This window comes from Pleurodeles waltl, chromosome 11, assembly GCF_031143425.1.
Source record: "Pleurodeles waltl isolate 20211129_DDA chromosome 11, aPleWal1.hap1.20221129, whole genome shotgun sequence".
NCBI classification, from domain to species: domain Eukaryota; kingdom Metazoa; phylum Chordata; class Amphibia; order Caudata; family Salamandridae; genus Pleurodeles; species Pleurodeles waltl.
This window is the reverse complement of record NC_090450.1, coordinates 92979650-92995854: the sequence shown is the minus strand read 5'-3', so window position 1 is coordinate 92995854 and position 16205 is coordinate 92979650. Positions and strand designations below refer to the sequence as shown.

Below are 16205 nucleotides of genomic sequence, written 5' to 3'. Positions count from 1 at the left end.
TATATGGAATCTAGGGAGAGGTATTAATCAAAAACTCTGCCTCACGTCTCGAGATACAGTCTTGTGTCTCAGTTTCCCTTAGCATTGATAAGAAGTGTTTTGATAAGGTTTTGGTCGGGTCATTCCACAGTGGCGGATAGCATCTTTCATTGGCCAGAGTCGTTCTCTTCCATAGTCCATAGAATCCATCACTATGATAGCACCTCCCTTGCCAGCCTGTTTTATGATAATTGATGCATCCTTGGTTAAGGAGGTAAAGGCGCTATGAAGTTCTGCTGACAGATTGTTATAGAATCTTGGTTTCGTTAATGACTTACTTTCCTTCAGAACTGCTTTTTCCAAAGTCAGTACTTCTCTAGGTATTATAACGGCATTAGGGGGTGAATTTCGATGGTGGTCTCAGGCTTGAATCTTCTGTATCTGGAATGGTCTTGTCTTGAAAAATAAAATTGTAAGCGGATCTTGCAGAAGAATTTATGTAATTCGCTCATTATTCAAAAGGAATACTCTCGGAGTGTAGGTACAAATCCAAGCCCTTTCTGTAGAACATCAGTTTCAGCCCTAGTCAAGGTCCTATTGCATAAACTGATGACTATTTTCCCCTGGTCATCTGGCTCATGGTTCTCCTCTGATTGTATGGTTGTTGCCAATGCACCTGTTTGTTTCCGCTTCCCCGTCTGCCTCTGCCACGGCCTCTGCCTTAAAAAAAGAGGGCTGTGGGTACAGCTGTTGAAAGAAAGGTTGCAAAGGGTGTTGGGGCATGTGGACACCTGGTTATCAAATCTGTGTTGGTCCTGGGTACACTAGCATGAGGTACCCCATCTAGGAAGGTGGATGAGGAAAAACTGTTCCTTGACACCTAGTGTTGCTTCCCCAGCTGTCATTGCTTGTAGTACTGTCGAGGAGTGCTATGTACTTATGGAACGACCAGGAGAATGATGATGATACAGGAGCACTGCTGGGTGTGAGTGCGTTGCTACAGCCTTAGAGTGCACTGGAGGATATAACAAAGGTGTAAGGGAATAATAGTGCCACGGCCTGATCCTGATATGGCATATGGGAAACGTGGGAGAACAAGTAGGCGACGAGGCTCTAGTGGCTCCCTACGCTGTGGACACCAAGGGCTCAGCCTATGGCCTTGACGGAATGTCAAAAGAACAACAGTATCCATGCTGCACAAACACTGGAGACTGACCTAAATATGAGGGAGGTGAGAGCAGTAGGGGGGAGGGGAGAGTTGGGGAATGTTATTAAAGTTGTAATTATTTCTCTTCAATTGGTGTATACAAACTTTCAGAAGATTTATGCTGTTTTGTCTTCTTCTTGTGAAAACCAATAAAGAATATATTTTAAAAAAATGTACATCATTAATACTGTAAGGCATCGACCATAAACATAGTGGGTAATGATGGGGGTTGATATAGCTCCATCCCTCCTGACAAGCACATGATTATCATATTGGATAGCACTAGCAAGAGAATTAATTGAGAACTCAGATGAATGTACTCAGCGAAACAAATGCTCACCCTTCACAATGGGAGTTGAATGGAAGATATAATCACACATGGAAACAAACATGAACCCAGCTGTTTATCTCAGTCCTGGATTTGAAAGAAAACATAGTGTCATCTCTGTTGAACGCATGATAACAAATGGAGCTTCATACTGAGAAGCAATTATGGAAGCTAGAGAAGGATCATGAGATAGGTTACTAACCGTAATAAGATAAGTGGGTGTCAGACTTGGATGACACCGATCACATAGCCATGGGCAAGAATGTTAAAACCTAACCACTGACCAACAGTCTCCCAATATAAATCAAAGTGCACCTCTTAGAAGCAACACTTTGCATTGACTCTAAGTTACACTGAATTTACTAAGGGAAAAGGTAGATTTGATTTTAGGAAAAGTGTCCCTGGAGTTTTTAGACACTAATCACACGTTTAGGTCAACAGAGCTTCTATGCTTCGTAATCTGAACAGGTACAATGTACAAAACTTTTTTTTTTCTTTTTCAAAGCTGGAAGTGAAGAAAACATGACTGCTGATAATATAAAGCTGGTAATGATGTGACCGGATTATCACCATAATTGATAACTTGTTCATTACAAATGAGATAATGACCTTTCAGGAGAAGATTAGTGTTAGCTGCAAGATGGATGAGGAAAAGGAGCAAGTTAGTCAATTATGGTGCTATCCAAGAACATGTGAAAACTGAAACTTTGCGACAGGACTTCGAGGGATCAATTTTACCTGGACAGTCCACCCCGCGGAAAGTGATCTGCCCTAAGACACCCTTAGTACTGATCCCATATTTCCCTCAAAAGAGGACTCATTAACCAGGACATTTTAGCCCTGAATTGGGTTTGAGATCAAGAGATCAGATTTGACTGAAACATCAGAAATCTTCTTTTGAAATCCTGTATGATCTACTAGTATGGAACTGTCCCAATGAACTCACTCTGTGGATCCAAAATCACCAAGGGGATACACATTTCAGTCTTGCATAGAAGTGATGCTCTCATATGGTGTCTGGCCACCCTAAGACCGGTGTCACAGCTGTTATATAATTGCAGGCAAAGGCAGAGCTGATAGCGGCTCCACCATCCCTTTGACTGCCAACTTAATAAGGCAGGGACAAGGATGACGAGACCTCTGCCAAACTGGCCCTATTACTGCCCTCTTATAAATCCCGCCCTTAGAAGATGACTCAAGGCACTGTGCATGTTTTCACTTAAAAGACATCTCTCGCATCCTGAGGTCAATGAACTGATTTAACAACAGTAATGTTAACACACATTATTTACAGCATTAGGAAACTGCAAAGCTTATCAACTAGGGCATTCAAAACAAATTAATATAATTTTAACTATTATACATAGAAAGCCACAAAGATTTCAATGAAGGTCGATGAATATGTTTGCTTATGAGTGACGTGGCTAATGACTCACAAAATCAGCCTGCATACTAACTACCCGACATGTCTGCATATCGTTATCTAAAAAAAAAGGATGGTTTCCATGATTATCTTCAGTGCAAAACAAAATCTTAAACGGTTTAAAAACAACAATCAGTGCTACATTTAGCATGAGTAATGCACACCACTGATCATTTCAGATGAATTGTAGCCTGATGTCAATGGTGTGATGCTGAGATGCACAAAGAAAGACAGACATCTCACCTGTGCAGCTACAGACGGACAGGAGGATGATAAGGAAGATGATGAAACAGGGATGTCAGAATGGACAGCAGCTACAGTGACAGCAGGGGTAAAGATCAACTGTAAAGAAAAATACAAAGTAAAGCTGAAGAAACCAATAAAGTATATTTTACAAAACAAATATAAAGACAAGAAGTAATAAATGTACAGGGAGTGCAGAATTATTAGGCAAATGAGTATTTTGACCACATCATCCTCTTTATGCATGTTGTCTTACTCCAAGCTATATAGGCTCGAAAGCCTACTACCAATTAAGCATATTAGGTGATGTGCATCTCTGTAATGAGAAGGGGTGTGGTCTAATGACATCAACACCCTATATCAGGTGTGCATAATTATTAGGCAACTTCCTTTCCTTTGGCAAAATGGGTCAAAAGAAGGACTTGACAGGCTCAGAAAAGTCAAAAATAGTGAGATATCTTGCAGAGGGATGCAGCACTCTTAAAATTGCAAAGCTTCTGAAGCGTGATCATCGAACAATCAAGCGTTTCATTCAAAATAGTCAACAGGGTCGCAAGAAGCGTGTGGAAAAACCAAGGCGCAAAATAACTGCCCATGAACTGAGAAAAGTCAAGCGTGCAGCTGCCACGATGCCACTTGCCACCAGTTTGGCCATATTTCAGAGCTGCAACATCACTGGAGTGCCCAAAAGCACAAGGTGTGCAATACTCAGAGACATGGCCAAGGTAAGAAAGGCTGAAAGACGACCACCACTGAACAAGACACACAAGCTGAAACGTCAAGACTGGGCCAAGAAATATCTCAAGACTGATTTTTCTAAGGTTTTATGGACTGAAGAAATGAGAGTGAGTCTTGATGGGCCAGATGGATGGGCCCGTGGCTGGATTGGTAAAGGGCAGAGAGCTCCAGTCCGACTCAGACGCCAGCAAGGTGGAGGTGGAGTACTGGTTTGGGCTGGTATCATCAAAGATGAGCTTGGGGGGCCTTTTCGGGTTGAGGATGGAGTCAAGCTCCACTCCCAGTCCTACTGCCAGTTCCTGGAAGACACCTTCTTCAAGCAGTGGTACAGGAAGAAGTCTGCATCCTTCAAGAAAAACATGATTTTCATGCAGGACAATGCTCCATCACACGCGTCCAAATACTCCACAGCGTGGCTGGCAAGAAAGGGTATAAAAGAAGGAAATCTAATGACATGGCCTCCTTGTTCACCTGATCTGAACCCCATTGAGAACCTGTGGTCCATCATCAAATGTGAGATTTACAAGGAGGGAAAACAGTACACCTCTCTGAACAGTGTCTGGGAGGCTGTGGTTGCTGCTGCACGCAATGTTGATGGTGAACAGATCAAAACACTGACAGAATCCATGGATGGCAGGCTTTTGAGTGTCCTTGCAAAGAAAGGTGGCTCTATTGGTCACTGATTTGTTTTTGTTTTGTTTTTGAATGTCAGAAATGTATATTTGTGAATGTTGAGATGTTATATTGGTTTCACTGATAATAATAAATAATTGAAATGGGTATATATTTTTTTTTGTTAAGTTGCCTAATAATTATGCACAGTAATAGTCACCTGCACACACAGATATCCCCCTAACATAGCTAAAACTAAAAACAAACTAAAAACTACTTTCAAAAATATTCAGCTTTGATATTAATGAGTTTTTTGGGTTCATTGAGAACATGGTTGTTGTTCAATAATAAAATTAATCCTCAAAAATACAACTTGCCTAATAATTCTGCACTCCCTGTATTCATCGATTCTGCGGTGCATAAAGTGAGGATATTGTCAGCTACGTAAGAAACAAAGACACTCCCCTCTTCCACCTCTGTGACGAGAAGAAGATTCTTGTGATTGAACTACTTGGAAGTGTTACAGGTAGGGTCGGATTCTTACTGATGGACCAGGGAGATATCACACAAGGTGAGTGGGAAACATTAACACTATCAAGAACATCCATAGGATATTGTAATGATTGAAAAAAGATCAAATATCCAAAATCAGGGAAGCTTGAGAAAAGATAAACTGGCATGAAACAATAAGTACATGGTAGTGATATTTTGACTGCAAATTTGAAACTTATGACTTGTGCCTTGAACTTACATTACCTACAATGGTATTCCATCAATAAAAAACACATACTAAAACGTGGGAAGCAGATATTTGACATAATAAATGCTGGAGCTTCAGGAGTAAAGTCTGGAAATCCAATGCATATGACCTGTGAATGAAAACATTATGTGTTGTATGCACAAGCTAGGTGAATGCTTATATCCGTTAATGGGCTAACAATGAAGGACACATCTGACCACTCCACAAGCTCACTTTAGTGAATTAAGTGAAGCTCCACAGATCATTATACTTAAAAAGAGACACTTCATGTCTACCATATAACTTTGAATCTTAAGGTACCATTCTGGGGATGAATTAAAACGAAACAATAGCAATGGGGCCATATTACATTAATATGATGCAATGAGTAAGAGTTTCACTTCTGCAGGTGGTTGCAGATGGAGGGCACTTGATTTTCATAATAAGATTTTGTTCTAGAGCAAGAGAGAGAAAGGCACAAATAAAAGGAAAAGAAAGATAAGTAAACAGTAACAAATTGAAAAAGAAGAAATGACAAAACAAACTACATATGTGAGCTAATGAGACATGCAGTGCAGGGTGATGTAAGAATGACACATGGGAAGACAGAAACTAGACATTCTTTTGTATCAGAAATCAAGGCATCCACCAGTATGCCAGCAGTTTAATCCTTTAAAATACTTTGGCCCCCTGCACTTATTACTTACTAATGGAGCACTGTGCAGATTACCATTCTGTGAAGGGTGTAAGACTAGGACTGTGAGACATGTATTTCTGATCTGTCAAAAGTGAGGACCTGAAAGCCATACCAATGGTTTAAAACTGCTGGTCCATCTTTCACTGCCAGGAAACATGCCTGCAGTTCATTCTCTCACATAAAAGTGCCCCAGGGTACAAAGACTGCACAATTACTTATTGAGAGAATTTCTTAGTGAGCACCATTGTTCCTTTTTATTTCTGTAGTGTGGACTGGAATAGTGTGCCTAATTATGAAACGAATGCATGTCCACAGCACAGGTGCAAAGTCTACTGTGCTGGTGAGAGTACTGATAGGGATCAGAGATGTTGGACCAGCACTGTTTTTAAAAGGTTATGAACTTCCCTTCCCACCTCCTGTGCAGGTTGGTACAGCACAAACAGCTAGCACAATCACTTGTGACCTCACGATGCTTCCGAAATATAGAACCTGTTGTCTCTGAACTTATGAATAGATTGTCTCACATCCAGACTGATAGAGCACAATAAACATTATGGAGCCTATTCACAAACTGAATTGTTTTTAGTACGTTCTGTAGTGGTACAATGGTACAACTTGTGTACTACAAAATGCTATTCACAAACCTACATGCGGAGGGTCTACACTTCCGCGTCTACATTTCTGTATAGAGATCTCCACACATGTATGCCTCTGTTTTAGTAGAAAATGTAGGAAAGACAGGTATGAGTGGTTGAAAAATGTATAAAACTATTAAATTGGAGGGGTTTGGAAGTTGTAAAGAGGAGTTAAGGGAGGACTAGGGAGGGAGATGCATGCACTCACAAAGTCCTTTCCTATTCACAAACTGCACTTCTTACATTATCAGTGGTAAAAACAAAAAGACCCAAAATGTGTGTGTGTGTGGTGTGTGTGGTGTGTGTGGTGTGTGGTGTGTGTGGTGTGTGTGGTGTGTGTGGTGTGTGTGGTGTGTGTGGTGTGTGTGTGTGTGTGTGTGTGTGTGTGTGTGTGTGTGTGTGTGTGTGTAATCGAAGCCCAAATCAAGTCTTCCCGGGCATTTTATTCAAGATACAGCATGCACTGATACACTCCTAACGCGTTTCGGCGAAATGCCTTGTTCACAGGAAATTGTTTGAAGTCATTGCGTTCAGGTGCTTTTAAGTTCAAATGTCACGTGGCCTACATACATTTCCTACATGTTCCATAATGCACCGCACTGGTTCTTAATCATTCATATAAACACTGTAGTAACTTCTCATATTGAAAGTGACTCTGACAACTCCTTTTGTATTGCTGAAATAGCGTTTCATGTGTAAGACACTCTCTGATCATTTATAATACTACTTGCAGTGTCTATTAATAAAAGTTCGAAAAGAAGGTGCAAAAACAGCAAATACAAATGGCCTTGTGCAAATGATGATCACAATCTCATGACGCTGTTCAAAATTAATCATTGCTGCCATCAATTCCAGAATGCCTCGGAAACTAGATAAGCAGAAGGAGAAAGATATCTCCTTCATCCCTTTCTTGTCGTCGTAACATTAAATAACCGGTCAAATACCGTGTTCATTAGACAAGCGGGTTGTCCCCCCATCTCAATAAATCATCAACAGTCTCTCCATCGTCGGGGCTCAACCCTGCAGGGCGGCTTCAGCGGCAGGGACGGAGCATCCTGCCAATAAATCTCCACAAACAAAGAATAAACATGAGATTGGGATCATCATTTGCACAAGGCCATTTGTATTTGCTGTTTTTGCACCTTCTTTTCGAACTTTTATTAATAGACACTGCAAGTAGTATTATAAATGATCAGAGAGTGTCTGACACATGAAACGCTATTTCAGCAATACAAAAGGAGTTGTCAGAGTCACTTTCAATATGAGAAGTTACTACAGTGTTTATATGAATGATTAAGAACCAGTGCAGTGCATTATGGAACATGTAGGAAATGTATGTAGGCCACGTGACATTTGAACTTAAAAGCACCTGAACGCAATGACTTCAAACAATTTCCTGTGAACAAGGCATTTCGCCGAAACGCGTTAGGAGTGTATCAGTGCATGCTGTATCTTGAATAAAATGCCCGGGAAGACTTGATTTGGGCTTCGATTATTCTTTGTTTGTGGAGATTTATTGGCAGGATGCTCCGTCCCTGCCGCTGAAGCCGCCCTGCAGGGTTGAGCCCCGACGATGGAGAGACTGTTGATGATATATATATATATATATATATATATATTCCACCACAGACCTGGAGTACGTCCAGTACCACACATGGCAGGCCTCTGGTACTGCAACACCTTCCCATGGAAAATAACAGAGGTAGGGAGTAATAAAACCCCGTAGGAAATAAGTTTAAACTAAATTAATTCATTTTGACTTCTTAAATATATATACATTTGATTAAATGTTACAACATCCTCATTTTAAAACAGTTTACCAACATTTGTTTTAAACTTAAAAAAAATAAATGTGCCTACTTTGTAAAAAAAAAAAATGAATTTTATATACAACTTTTTTTTTTTTTTTACTAAATAATAAATAAAGAGGATATTGCACCCTGTAGTCTTTGCCAGGCTACAATTAGACTATTCCTGCCCTACCTTAAGGATCTCAGAAGCACAGAAGTGCAGCATGCAAGATTAAGGGCACAAGAACTTTAATATTTTGCAAATTGGCTGTGATCCGTTTTAACTGTTTAATGAAACTGAGATTAGTTGGGTTATTTTTAGGTTTCGCCTGCACTGTATGTGCACTGTATTTGGATAATCTCTCATAATTAAATAAATGTAAAAAGAAATCTTAAGCTTACAGCCTGCCCATTACTTACTATTCATAGGCTTTGCAATCACTTTCATTTTCTTGCTTCTCACTGGTCAGCAGGATCAGGGTCACGTCGTTAGGTTTCACTTCCTCATTCCTCAGCGGTTCCCAGGAGCTTGGACCAAGTACTGTTTCCATCTGACAGCTAGTGGCTGGCGGCTAGTGTCTTTCCACTTGCAGCGTGTTTCTGAGGTACTTTTTTTTGCTTTCCTCCCCACACTCTGTTTGAGTGCAGGTATTTGTACTCAGTCTCCTCTTTCTGTGTACAGGCACTAGACCATTGATTTAATTTTTAGTGCACTCTCCCTGCCCTCCTTCGGCTCCCTTGTGCTGCTTTACCCCCCTCCCCTCACCATCCTCTTGTTGTTGGTGCATCCTCACATGCCCCCGCTGTCTGCTGTTGCTCAGTCATGTTCAACAACCCTTCCTAACCCTCCCCTGATGTCTGTTCTGCTCCCGCTCTCCTCCTCCGTACCTTTCTCCATGTGGCTTGTTTAATATCTGATGTCCTTTCTGCTCCCTCCCTTCTCCCTAAAACCTTCCTTGTCATGCACCATTTTGTAGTTTATAATGGTAATAACAGCCTAAAACGTGACCCTGGAAGGCACCTAATACAATTTCATCCGAATAATATATTTATTTTTTTCAACAACCCCTCCATTATAATTAAGTTCAGAAGTATTACATTTTCTGGAGAATACTTGAAATGAACACATCAAATACCTGCAGGCATGTAAAATACAATTACTGTGCTGGTTTCCTGCGGCTCTTGTTCTTAGAAAACAAGCTGTATATGAGGCGGTACCCTGCTGCACAGAAAGTGCACTCTCAAGAAGACGTTTTTCTTTCACAGAAGTTACCTACCTCGAAGTACTTGCAAAATTCAAATTCAAGAGCAAAAAATGAGCCATCTGTCAGAGGGGGCCTTTAACTCATGCATTCCTTCTTGAGATTACTAATGCACACTATTGGTAATGGCTGACGGAATGGAATATGATGCATTTGAAAAGCACCAAATGATGCATTTGAAAAGCAAGAGTAACACTTTTTTGATAAAGGTTTCCTGGGCATTTGTAAGGCACTGGTGACAAGCTGACAAGTAATCCTGCCTAAAACAGGATTTAAAACAAAGTACAGTTTGAGCCTTTTGCAATAGTTTAGCCCTACAGTGTGTCACAAACTACAGGTTTAAAATACGGGTAATTGTGGTTTATGCATTCCCATGTGTAACTTGGCCTTAATTATCCCTTCAGGTAGGTGAAATCGGAATCAACTGGCACGCTCGCTAAATAACCACAGGCTAGTGGTGATTACAGATGCGCAATTTGCAACCTTCAATTTTCAGCCCTCTTTGAATCAGGACTACAGTGGAAAATGTCAATCTGAAAATATTGATCTCTCAGGGAAATCACTCAATAAGCATCATCAGCATATTTTCCTTATGCTGTTCTTATTGAGAATTGGTAGATGCAGTACTACTTTTTGAGCACACAGATACATCTGCCGATATGGACAAGCATGTGGCTAATTCACAAAAGTATAAAATAAAGGGGAAGATGTACTAAACAGTGCCAAAGTCTGCAGGTTTCGCCTTTGCAAGATCTTTTGGCTTTATCAATGTCTTTTAGATATGTTGCACAGCAGCAAGGGCTGGTGTGCAACATGGCTTAAAGTGAAGAAACTAGTGCTATAACATGGACAGTGTTGACCACGTCATAGCTCTAACACTTCCTTTCCTTTCAGCTATGCTGCACAGCAACCCGTGCTGTTGGGTAGAATGTCTAAGAACATTGACAAAGCTACCAGGTCTTGCATAGGCGAAACCTATTGGCTCTGTCAATGCTTGTTAACCATGTGAGCACTACTACCCTTCCCTTTTGTTGGTTACACAAAAGCAATGCAATTTTGCATAGTGCATACTCCCCTCTTACGTAGGCTATGATTAAACCATCTTAAGGCCACAGCACAGTGAGCGGACGCACAGCATGTAAAATTAAGGGCACTTACACTTTGCACGTTGTTTGGGATTTGTTTTAACTGTTGATGAAATTATGTTGATTAGGCCCTTTATAGCCGTGTAAGTGACACTACTGTTTGTTTCTTGTCCTCTCCCTTCCTTCCTTTCCTAAGCGCACTCTTAACATTTTTAAGGTGATTTCCTCATATAATTTAGATACAGCGTTCTTGACAGAAACCTGGATCAATGATTACTGTAATCCAGGTATAGCTTTAGCTATACCACCTGGCTTTTCAATAACACCACGACAGGCAGGAGCAGAGAGGTGGAGGCCTTCTCATGATTTATTGCTCAGCACTACAATGTACCACCTTTAAAGTAAATAATCTGTAAATGCAAGAGGGCTAGGCTTGGACATCAAACTCTCTTCCAATTTCTCCTTACCTGGAGCTCTCATTTGTTGTTCTCCAGGCTATTCTCTGTGATTTTCTACCTCTCCTGTAGATCTAGTTGTTGCACTCTCTGTGCAATATTCAAACTTTGCGGTGTTAGATTACTTCAACCTACATACGGATTATGATAATTACTTATGTGCACAATGATTGATGCTTTTTCTGCTATGAATCTCTCAGCTACTCTGGCAGAAAACTAAATATTTTTTCCAATTTGCAGTCCCCATCATTTAGGTCCCTGCTAACATTTGTGTGATCTGAACACTCCCTTGTTCTATTTACTTGTAATGACGTCAAGAGACCTCTTATTTCCAATATTCAGTCTAAATCGTGTCATTAGGAAAGATTAACGTGGACAATCTCACATAGATTTTGTTGGCTTTTATTCCATCCCCTAGTGGATCAAAGTCCAAAAATGTTGATCGGCTAACTCAGTGGATTTCCACCACAACTGATCATCTTGTTCCACTTTCTCCTCATCAAACTAGCTTGTCTCCATGGCTTTTGCCTGCTCTTGCAGCAGAAATTCATAAGTGTAAATTCCTTGAAAAGGGCAAAGGATTTACACTCCATTTGAAAAATATGTTCATAAAGCAGTGTTAAAAGGGTAACACAAATTAATTTAAAAAGCACAATCAGACTTCTATTCCTGGAGAATTAGGACATCAATCAATGCGATGGAGATATTTTTCAAATAATTAAATAATTTCTCTCTCCCTAGGTTTGCAACACAGTCGTTTTTCCCTCTCTTGCTCTCTTCTGTCAGGAGAAAATTGAACAAATCCATCAAGGGTTTACTGATATTATGAGTACTTAACATTTTCTGGGATATTCTCTTATATTCTATGTCAAGCAATACTCTATCCCATTTTAATAACATGATGCTGGAGAGGTCTGAGAAAGCAATTCTTAATTGAAGTTCTGGCCCTCCCACTGATCTTTGACTCTCTCGCTTTATGACAATGGTTTTGCAGACCATAAATCCTAAACTGAATGTGCTTTTTTAAAATCAGTTTCTTGATATTGCCACAGTTCCTAATGTATGGGAGTATGTTTTTGTGGTTCCGATGCAAAAAAAAAAAAAAAAATCTACAGCGGACCCCCTCAATTTTATCACATCCTTTCTGAGCAACACAGCATTGTCCATTCTTTTCAATCTGAATTTAGGCCTAGAAAATACTAGATCTTCTAGAGGTACTGGAATCCATCAAGATCAGTTTGGACCAGGGGCGGTGCGACATAGACATTACTGCCTGTCTGTGGCATTTGACACTATCTCATGCAATCCATCTTTCACTCTTAGGCAGGCATTGGGTCCGTGGTATTGCCTTGAGATGGCTGCAGTAGTGCCAGGATGCAAAATGTCAAACAGTATCTCTTCCTCCCTTCCTTTCTTCTACAAAAACACTTAAATATGGTGGTTCTTCAGGGATCGCTCCTTAGTCCTAACTTGTTTGACGTGTATACTGCCCACTAGCATTAATCATCCAGCTATTTGGTATCAATGTCATTCATATGCTGATGATGACCGCTTATTTTCTCTATCAAAAATAACTCTGTTGTGTCCCAAGTCTCTTCCAAAGCTTGGCGAACCAAAGTTGCGACTGGATAAAAGGAGGTGGGTCAAATTCAATTCTGATAAGTCAGACATTTTTATCTTTGGAGCAACTCATGATATCTGATCTAATAAGTGATGGCAGACTGAATTAGGAGTACCTCTTGCAGAAACCACGTCACATAGAAATATGGGAGTCAAATTTGAATCTAGCCTCTCCTTTCATCCCTGGCAGTCACTGCAATGTGCTTTTCATTATTGCAACCTTTGAAAAAGATATTAGAGATTCTCCGGTAGACACCCGTAAAATCATTGTTCATGAGCTTACAGCAGCCAGTTTAGACAATGCAAACGCTTATCCTGGCTACACTCATTACTTAACCAATCGTCTCCAGATTGTACAAAATGTGTTGGTCAGGCTCAACTGACAAATCCTGTTACCAGGCTATTTCCCAACATATTACAAGACTCCATTGGCTCCCAGGGTGCAAATTAATTCCTTTTAAAAACATTGGTTAAGACACATAGAGCTTTTTATTCGACAGCCTTTAAATACTTCATCCAGAAATTTACCAATTATTTTTCTTCTACGTCCCTCAGATCTTCTAATGCACACTCTCTGCTGCTAAAGTTCCCATAGTTTAGGCTAGCTATGAAAGGAGGTCAATCTTTCACTTTTCTGTCAGCCAAATCACGGAATGATCTGCCATTCTTATTTTGCTCCATTTCTAATGAAGTCAATTTCAGAAAACAGGTGAAGACTTAGTTATTTAATGTAGCATAATTATGGAAAGAGATATGCATTTTTCTTAAGTAAGAGCAGGGACATCCTGATGCGCGTCATAAGATATTTTGTTCAGTCACAAATATAAACATGTTACTTTGGGTGTGCGTTTCAAATAAATCTTTGAAAAAATATTATACATTTAAGTTAATATATTTGGAATAACTAAATATTTAATTCAAAATTCAGTTAATAGTAATGTAGCATTTTTATTGTGTTCTACATTTTACATAAATCTGACATTTATTTATATTAATATTTAACAGAAGAATATTCTTTTCAATTTCTGTTTCAAGTTAACAAACAACTTAACTTTCCCCTATACATTAACATATGGTCCTCTATGCCATTGTGTCCTCAGATCTCCACCTACGTATGAAAAGTTACAAATGATAAATTTACAGTCATACGTTACCCTCCACGGTGAGGAGACACTGAGCTGTATATTTTATAGTAAATTTATACTCATAAATGGTGAATAATCCAATAACAGCAAATGTATTACAAAGTGTAAGAGTATGCCTACATACTTAGATTTACTCTCACTTAAATGTATCCTTGTGACTAGCCCGAGATGTGTTCACAAGCTCTAAATCTATAAAACATGGCAGTATTGGTATGATTTCAGGTAGGCCGATATGTGATCACCAGCTAACCAACACACACTTTTCTTTCAATATTTCCACAGGCACTTTGATATAAATTTTAAAAGCAAAGTTAAAACTGCGGAGTGCTGCGCAACACCAGGTAGCATATAACAGTAAAAAACAGTCTAAACATTTTGAATGGAAACAGAAGCCTGGGATCCTTACCATTTGTGCTCGAAGATACATTTGTGCTTGGCTTGCAGTCAAGGTTGGGGAGGTACTCCCTAGCAACATTGTCTGTTGAGTAATGCTGCTACTGGCTGTGCTGGAGACCTGTGAGCGGCTTATTAACTGTGCGGGTGTAGGAGACGTGGACAAATTCATCTAAGAATGAAAATATATTGTATCAACATAACCTTCATTCTGGCATTATTCATTATGAAATAAAGAAAACATAACACTTCTGACCAGCTTCAAAAGGATCCTGGTGGGAGAAGGGCAGAAGCAGGCAAAGTGAAAGCTAACAGACTTGGGATCTTAAAAAGAGATGGTGAGAAGTGGCAGGATCAGGACTCAACCAGTTTCGAAGGTTAGGCGTGAAGTTAGTGAATCTTTCTAGAGACATTTTGAGTATGTATACTCTTGCAACGGACTGCTGGTATCTTGATTTGGCTTCATGGTGGCTGTTCTCATTTTATGGAACCCAGACAAATAGAAAGAAGAAGCATTTCTACTAATCTAGAGAACCACAAGGCTCACTTCAAGCATCTTCTTAACAGCACACTAAGAACCCTGAACTCCAGAGAAAGGCTGTGTCATCAATCCTACCTAGCCTTTGTAGATTTTTCGGAAGGAATGAACGAAGAACCCATCTTCCAATTAATAATCCTACTGCACATTGTAGGGTTAAGCCACTCTGACTATGGTAATGAAAGTAATGCCTTAGGGAAAAAGTTTCAAAAGAAGAATATGTTAAGATGTTGCTAAAAGCTTAAATTACTAGTGAAGGGCAAGACAGACTTTGCAAATTCTACCTGAATACTGCTACTGAAAATCAGGAGAGGAAGGAACTAACAGTGAGATGTCTCCTGAATGATAATGACCTAGGTTGTAGAATAACTATGAATCTAATGACTCGAGAAGAATCAATCTATCAGGGTGAGCGTGCAACATTACGCTAATGTTTTGGTCCATTTGGCCAACCCTTTACCTATCTGAGCCTCTGAGATTATTTCTCCCAGTCTCCTTTGAGTGGTGGTTCACTGAGTAGGATCTAGTAATGGCTATTGAACTCATCAGCACTTCCCGTCCATCTCTCCTGACTAACGGTGTCCTAATCAGGGTATCCTCTGAAGAGATAGAAAGGGGAAGCTTTGCAGCTGTGAGAATGCCTCAAATTGATTTTTGAAGAGCAAGGGAATCTTCATTCCTGGGTTCTATGTTAAACTACATCATATGGGCACTTAAGTAGGATCCAGGGAGGGGCATACAGATGGTGTTAGGGTCTTGTATATGGAATGACTTGTTTCTGCAAGTCTACCCCGTAGAATCAGCAAAGAAGACTGTTCATAGGAATTCTGGGTAGAAAAGAGATGGGCAGATAAAACACATTATTGCTTTCATTGAGTGTGCGTGCATGTTCATTTTAGCCAAACAATCAAGTACCTACCCGATTTCTCTTTGTTCCTTTTCTATTTCCAAAATCCTTTTTTTTTTTATCTTTAAGGCATTTATTTTCTTTGTTCTATTGTGATCACTTGAGCATTTGAGTTAGTTTCACCCTTTGACTATGCTTTATTTATAAAGCCTACAAGCTCTGGTTTGCCTCTAAAAACTGCCACTTTGCAGAACATGAATGCTGGCATTTTGCTAGACCCCCTTAACAGATAAGGTATAAATTATGTTTGTATTAAATTGAAGCAGCAATGGAAGACAAATTACTACAGTAATCATAAACCCATGAGTAACCTCTTCTTTTTCCCACAGCACAGTTATCTGCAGACTGCAAAATATTCAACAGAGAATGACACTCAAAAGACATCTATGCTATAGTTTATTAATCAATA

The 16205-nt window shown here is 39.8% G+C and overlaps 1 protein-coding gene across 1 annotated transcript in view; it reads right to left on the bottom strand.

Annotated features, from left to right (window-relative positions):
• Positions 1–16205, bottom strand: part of PHC3 (polyhomeotic homolog 3) — a 374591-nt gene that overhangs the window by 249829 nt on the left and 108557 nt on the right. Inside the window, exons 5-6 of the mRNA XM_069213181.1 lie at positions 14365–14523; positions 3181–3279 (exon numbers count right to left, since the gene is read on the bottom strand). Coding sequence (XP_069069282.1) covers positions 3181–3279; positions 14365–14523 — 258 coding nt within the window. The remainder of the gene's footprint in view (positions 1–3180; positions 3280–14364; positions 14524–16205) is intronic.